The 7,244-nt window shown below is 42.2% G+C and overlaps 1 protein-coding gene across 16 annotated transcripts in view; it reads right to left on the bottom strand.

Annotated features, from left to right (window-relative positions):
* The window catches only part of tcf7l2 (transcription factor 7 like 2), a 95,844-nt gene extending 90,064 nt beyond the window's left edge, over positions 1 to 5,780 (bottom strand). For all 16 annotated transcript variants that reach the window (XM_022742459.1, XM_022742461.1, XM_022742465.1 and 13 more), the window contains exons 1-3: positions 5,582 to 5,780; positions 5,344 to 5,410; positions 5,041 to 5,165 (exon numbers count right to left, since the gene is read on the bottom strand). In XM_022742459.1, the coding sequence (XP_022598180.1) occupies positions 5,041 to 5,165; positions 5,344 to 5,410; positions 5,582 to 5,770 (381 nt within the window). In that variant the 5' untranslated portion in view covers positions 5,771 to 5,780. The remainder of the gene's footprint in view (positions 1 to 5,040; positions 5,166 to 5,343; positions 5,411 to 5,581) is intronic.
* Between the last annotated feature and the right edge of the window lie 1,464 nt (positions 5,781 to 7,244).

Here is a 7,244-nt window from a genome sequence, read left to right as displayed (position 1 = left end):
CTTGACTGCAGCTGAATGTTAGCTACACCCAAACCCAGCTCACACTGCCACCAGGGAACCAATACTCCCTTTGCACTAGTTAAAAATCTGATTAGAAACACACCCACAAACTGACAGATTTTTTTTTTTTTTTTTTTTTTTTTTTTGCAAGCAGAGCGACAGATCGATGGGTGAGCAAGCTCTCACACAGCTCAGCCGGCCAACATCATCAGCATTTGACAATTAATCCCTGCTAGCTGAGAGAAATAAACATATATGTCTCCTCAGTAAATATTTACTGCAGAAATCTTTTCCATTCATTCACCAGGCACTAACAAAACCTTACTGTACTCTCCCTCTCCCTTCTCTTTCTGAGTCCCCTCCACTACCACCACCACCACCACCACCACCACCGCCGCCGCCGCCTCCCCCCACCCCTACATCTGCGATTCATTGACTTTACAATTTACCACATGTCGAGATGGGAGAGGTCGAGCCTCCATCTGAATCACGGCACAAATATGCGAGTGATTTATTGTTTTAAAAACCCTGGGCCGATTTAGTGCAACTCCACTTTTCCTGAGCATTACTCCTATTGGCAGACCATGAACAATTACAGTTCGGACTAATTAAGCTCCGAGAATGTGCTGTGCACCGCTAATGTCTAGCAGGCCTCAATTTTAGTTTAATGGTGCCAAACTTTGCTTCCCAGCCCCCCCCCCCTCTCTCTTTCTCTAACTTAACTCCTCAAATCCAAAGCAGATTGTACTTTTTATGACTGTTTATTGAGTCGAAGAAAAATAAGGACCTTTTCTTTCCCCTCTCCTAGCATAGGATGAGAGAAACAGCAGAGAGAGAGGGAGAGAGAGAGAGAGAGGAAGAGAGGGAGCACAAAAAGAAGTAGTGGGAGGGAGAGAGAGAGAGAGCGAGCGCAGGAGCCGTTTCCGCCATACTTTGTAAACAAAAGTGATTTGCAAGACAAAAGGAGCGCAACCTTCCAACTAAATTCAGAGTGCATTTTGCGGCTAGAGGCACAAAATGCGGCCGCGTCGTGCCACCAAACCCCCCACGGACACCAATTAGGCCCTATTAACATGTAAAGCCAATTTGATAAGGTGTAGGCCCTATCCCTTAAATCCGTATTAAACTATCTTTCCTCTTGTCACAGGCAAAAATCCATTTACAGCAGCCGAACACACATAATCCATATGATATACCATTGTTATGCTTATGTTGCTGCCATGTTTCGGAAAGATACTGTCTCTGTCTGTGTCAATTGTAACAGATAAGGCCCCAGCAATGTGTGCACGTGAGCACAAAGGAGGCAGTGTTGCATTCATTTCTGCATGTTCATTACAATAATCTGACCAGAAAATCCCCCCATTATTTCTTCCTAAAATAAAAATGATAAAGGAAGGAGTCAGCCTGTGTGAAAGTGGATTTATTTTTTCTTTAAAAAAAAAAAAAAAGAAAAAAAAAAGGTGAATCCGCGGCAACATGCGCGATCCTATAGCACGACAACACAACTGAGACAAAGAGGGAAAAGGGGAGAAAAGCTATTGTTTCAACTGCACAAAGCCTTTCCACCGTCTTGTAGTAGGATCGCCACAGGTTCTGAGAGCATCTTTTTTCACTCTAGACACAGCAGTGGATGCTTGGTGCTGCGTTTTCACCCCATCCCTCCCTTTGCCCCCCCCCCACGCACACATGAGCACACACACACACACACACACACACACACACACACTTTCTTGTTCTTTTTTAAACTACTCGTAATTATACATCGAAACTCAAAACCTCCGCCAAAAGTCTCCAGGCCTGGAGAATTATGGGGCCAGGGGTGGCGTCAAATATCTTAACATTCATAAGTCCGAGAGGCAGTAAATAAAGCCAGTGGATTTACGGCCCTGCAGCCCCGATGCAGGAGAGCTGGCCGCCCAGATCCCGTCCTCCCTCCCTCAGCCTCTGCGTCTCCAGACCTGTTGAGGTGTGATGTTAGCCCACAGCACCGGAGTTAACCCACCGCCTTTTTTCCACAAGCCCCGTGTTAGCATCGGCAGGAAACAAAAGGTAGACAGAGAGAGGAAGGGAGGTAGAGAGAGCAAAGGGAACAAGGGGGGAAAGTGAAAGGAGACAGAAAACCAGGGTGAACTGGCCAGGCCACTTCTCCAATTCAACCTGCACCCAGTGATCCAGCAGGCCTTTGTGTGAGGTTTAGGGAGGAGGGAGACGGCAGGGAGAGGAGAGGAGGAGACAAGGGCAAGAGGGCTTTTAAAGCCCGGGCACAGCGTCATGTCAAATTGCTAAATGATACTAAATTGTGAGCCTCCTTGGACTTAGGTGGTAGGAAAAACAAATTCTCACTGGTTATTGCTCCCAGAGGTTAGACAAATTATGGTAACTGCCACATGCAGGAATTTTTTTCCCCCCTCAAGTCATGCAAAAAGAGAAATCACAGAAACAAGGTAATATGTCCAAACAGACCAGGAACAGTGCCAACTGACTAAAACAAAATCAAAATTGATCAGAATTTTACTCTGATAATTTTGCCACTCAGAAATAAAAATTCAAAATCTCAATTTAAAATCATTTCTATTAAAAACAACCAAAAATAAAAATAATCACATTTAAAATGCCTAGATGTTGAAATCCACATCCTAAAAATAATATCACAGCACCGTCCAAACCAAGAGGAGCAGGGGAAGAAAAATGAAGGGAAAAGCAGCGAGAATCAAAGCCTTTCATGACAAGACAGAGAAAGTCTCATTCCAATAATACTCGCAGTCATATTCAGTGCCTCTCATGACATGTTAGGGAGCAAGACAGCTAATCAATGTCCAGGTGAATTATTTATGCCAGCTTTAAGTCTAATACATTTATATTACAGCGACTGCTGACTTCAAAGCTCTAATGGCTGGACACACAGGGCGCTGCAGACAGTGGGGGCCGAGGCTATACAGTAAGAAGACCACTGCAAGCTGAAAACCATGTTCATCTCCAGTCACTGCTCAGGTACATCTGAGAATTCACCTGTAATAAATCTTGTGTACTTTATTACTAATGAAGCACCTCTTCAATAGTCAGCATGTCACTATTACATATTTTATATTTGTAATGACTTTATCTTGAATAGAGGAAAGTGGCGTTGAGAGAAAGCTGAACAACAGGTAACAAATCAGGGAACATGCATTTAAAAAACAAAAAAAAGATCCTTCCATCGCTGAAATATGCCTGAAAATAGTATTTCAGGGGTGGAATTAAGAGAGCAAAGGTCAACACTGTCTCGCCGCAGCATCCTCCAGCCACACTACACAATTTACTGCTTTCCTAACTGCTGCATAAGCACAGTGAACTGAGCGCTCCACGGACTAGTACAGGATACAGTGCTGCGATAGCCACAAAGAGAACTACAAACCTCTGCTAAAGCAACAAGGGATTGCTTCAGTTCAAATCATGTGCGTTCTTGTTGTGAATGTGTGTTTGTGTCAGTAATGATGAGAATAATGAGTGACTAATTCCACACACCAGCCGGAAGCGTTAACGAGGCTGGCTGAGTAAGAGGAAAAGAATGGCAAAATGTTCTCATATGTGCATAAGCCGAGAATGATAAAAATCTTTTTAACTATAAAACACACACACACAGGATTGTGTAAGCAGCAAAAAAAAATATTTCAAGTGAAACCCTGGGTGATCATGTTGAACTCAAAAGCAGAAACACAAAAGAAGGCATTATGTGTCAGATGTGCATTTATTTTCAAGGTGTGCACAGCACACAAAAAATTGAGGTAACAAATATCAGTTTCGTTAGGCAGAGCTGATGGGGAGGTAGGGGGGGTCAAATTTCCTAATGCTTGGTCTTTGCCTTAACCTTGTAAAATGAGATGACAGGTCCTAAAGCGCAGACTTGTAATTGCAACCGTTTAAAATAGGGGGGCAAAAAAAACACCCATGGTTGAAAAAATTATGCCGCTTAAGGACTGCCATTGCCCAGTGGGACTAGTGAGGTGCTGAGCAAATGAGTAAGTGTGCATAATTATAGCATGGCTGATTGTGTCTAAATAAATAACATGAATTTATTTATAAATATGGGGTTGCATGGCACATGCTTTATAAAAAAAAAAAAAAAAAAAAAAAAGCCAATAGATTCCTCAATAGAAGCAAAGGTGGTGCACGTGATGCAGAGCACAGCACAGGGTTTCTATTCAACAAATCACACATCTTAATATATCTAAATAGACATCAATCAGAAAAAAATATTGTCTAATGTTTTGGAAGGGGGAGAAAAAAAAAAAAAAGCTGTCAAATTTTTAATGCATGCACCTTTCACACAATGTCTTCACACGTTTTGACACATGCAAATCACTTTGAAAAGCACATTTGCATATTGATTTTATTTGTGTGGTTTTACATTGCTTTACACTGCTTACAGTATGTCAGAAAGCCAGTGTAAAGGTCTGAGTGCTCATGCAGTTTGTGGTAGAAAAAAGGGCATTTTTGATGAGGCTGTGCAAACACCAGCCAATTGCATTATTCAGTGGGATAAAAACATGCACTTGTAGCCTGGAATACAGCAGACCCTGCATTATATTATTAATAATAATAGTAATCATAATAATGACAATAATGATGATAATAATAATTTCACATTGACCATGCATTTAATTTAAAAGTTGCTCAAGCGGAAATTCAGGGAGCATACCAGTAAAAATGTCATGTGCACATGACCTGCCATAAAACCATTATGTCCTTTTTCATTGCAATGAGTCCTAGCGCTTAGCACTGTTAGCATGCTAGCTGCTGCTGACCATTACAAACACACAGGCTTGGAGCTGCAGGCGGACATGCATGCCATTGTACTGTACACTTCATGGGGAGTTGCAAAACTTGGCTCTACATTTTTATCGGCTGCACTTCTGGGTGACAACCCTCCCGTGTCTGGCTGCCTCCGTGTCCTCGCGGAGTCCGTGTGTGTGTGTATGTGTGTGTGTCTGTGTCTGTGTGTGTGTGTGTCTCTGTGTGAGGAGTGTGTGTGCACATACAGTTGTAAATAAATGAACTTACTGTGCGTGCTGTTGGAGAAAGTGATCCATTGGGAAGGTAGGGGCTTGTGAGATCGGGGATCATTATAAATGGATAGCCCGGGTACGGTGGGCTCTTGAACAGCCCTCCATCTTGCCTTTTCGCAGCTAACATGGCGGGGGGGGAAAAAAGAAGAAAACTTTTTATAAAGTGGCCTTGGAGACTTTTTTTTCCAGAAAAAAATGCAATTGAGGAATAAAGCGGGGAGTGTCCCCTCCGTCAGGCACTTATAATGTCATGGTGCAAAAATAAAAACAAGAGTGGAACAATAAACCAGAAACTCACCCTCCTCTAAACTTTCTCTTGTTTTGTCTCTGAAAGTTTCAGATCTAGGCGGAGGCCGTCTTTCCGCCTTGAAATGCAATGAAACACAGGGATTGCGTTAAAGTTAACACAACGGGGCGATGAGGGTGATAGTTAACTTTTTCTTTTCAAGTCTATCAGCGTTACTGTGTAAGAAACGTAGGCCTCTAACTTAACAGAACCGGGGACGATCGATCCATGTTTTTAATCTGCAACTTACCTCTGAATCCGACGAGCTGTTTTGATTCGTTTCCGACTCGTTTACAAGAGAAGATTTGACATCTGCTAAATCCCTTTCTGCCGAGGAGTTCTCCGAAATTTTCTCTTCCTGCTCCCCTTCGTCTTTGAAGGCAATCATTTCATCGTTTGCACCCAGATCGTCCCCTCCACCGCCGTTGAGCTGCGGCATTTTTCCCGAGCAAAAATTTTTTTTTTTTTTAGGGGGCAAAACACAAAGTTTTAAACCCTTGATCTCGGTGATCTAGAAAGTCCGAGTTTAAGTTTGGGGTCTGTACTGGCGTTTTCCAAAGCTCTGGCGGTTGGTACAAAACTAAAAAAGAAGGGAATCTTGGCAGAAAAAGGAAGCCGGAGAAGGAGCCGAGCCGCTCGGATTGAGTGAGTTGAAGTTGGTCGGAGTGGTTTTCAGTTCAAAGGCGGCGCTGATTGACAGATAGAGAGGGATGGAAATAGAGAGAGTCTGGATTCAGGATTATTGACAGGGAGAAACACACAAGAAACTAATGAGATTCAAACAGGGAGGGACTTGAAGTGACGTTTTCATAAATAGGAGGAAAAAAAAAGAGAGGGAGAGAGACACGAGAGACGAGAGAGAGAGAGAGAGAGAGGAGGAGGAGGAGGAGGGGGGAGAGAGAGAAAGAGAGAGGGAGGCTGGAGGAAGCCGGCGGACGACTGCAGTGAAAAGCATGTGAGGAGGAAAAAGGCAGTTTGGGAGCAGGACAGTGATGGTAAAATAGGAGGAAGATAGGAGTTGCTTGCAAATGTGGATTAAACGCACATATGGGCGGTCTCCCGGTGAAAAGGAAAAAAAAAAAAAAAAAAAAAAGGGAAGAGGGTACTTCCTGAGGCTGTTTGCAACCAGTTTGACTCCACTATTCCCGACCAGTGTGTCACACTGGAGCCAAATGAAGTTAACATTATAGCTCAAATTTCATTTATTAATTAATTTATTTTTTCATAGCCTATTCTTCACACACAGCCTCTATAACCTACTTTTGTATCTGCCTTTTTTTTTTTTTTTGCTTACTAAATACCAGAGGCCTATCAAAGCAGAATAAAAGCTATTACTCCGAGCTTGTTTTCCTATTTTATCTGCTTTGTCAGTTCCTTAGATCTATTTTTCATTTTATTAGATAATGTTTCCTCAGATCTATTTTTTGGGATGGAGGGTGTTATTGCATCCTGCCTTCTTGACAGGTGTGATGTCCTCTGGGACTAACCTGAATTCCTCACTGGCAGCACAGACTGGGCTGTTTTTTATTTTTCTCTTCTCCCTCAGCAGCAGCAGCAGCAGCCAGACTGGACACAAATAACGGATGCAGATGCAGATGCTCCACTTCTGTGTCTTATTTTATAGAAATTCAGCTTTTAAGAGACATAAGATAACATGAATTGTATGTGTTTACAGAAAATAGAAAAAAAATGTAAAGACAATATAATTTCACCATATGAAATTCTCAGATATATATGTCCACAAAACCATATTTGGCTGCACATCATGCACACCACTTCTCCTGTTAAGTCAGTCAGACATATTGGATTTAACACATTCCAATTCATTAATAATTAATGAATAAAACTGTACAAAGGAGAATGTTAAAATGTAAAATAATTAACAATGTCCTCTGAGTAGAAATAGGTTAATT

The sequence above is a fragment of the Seriola dumerili genome, unplaced genomic scaffold, assembly GCF_002260705.1.
Source record: "Seriola dumerili isolate Sdu_G_001 unplaced genomic scaffold, Sdu_1.0 BDQW01000068.1, whole genome shotgun sequence".
Classification (NCBI taxonomy): Eukaryota; Metazoa; Chordata; class Actinopteri; order Carangiformes; family Carangidae; genus Seriola; species Seriola dumerili.
Note: the sequence above shows the minus strand (reverse complement) of the source record. Positions and strands in the feature narration are given on the sequence as shown.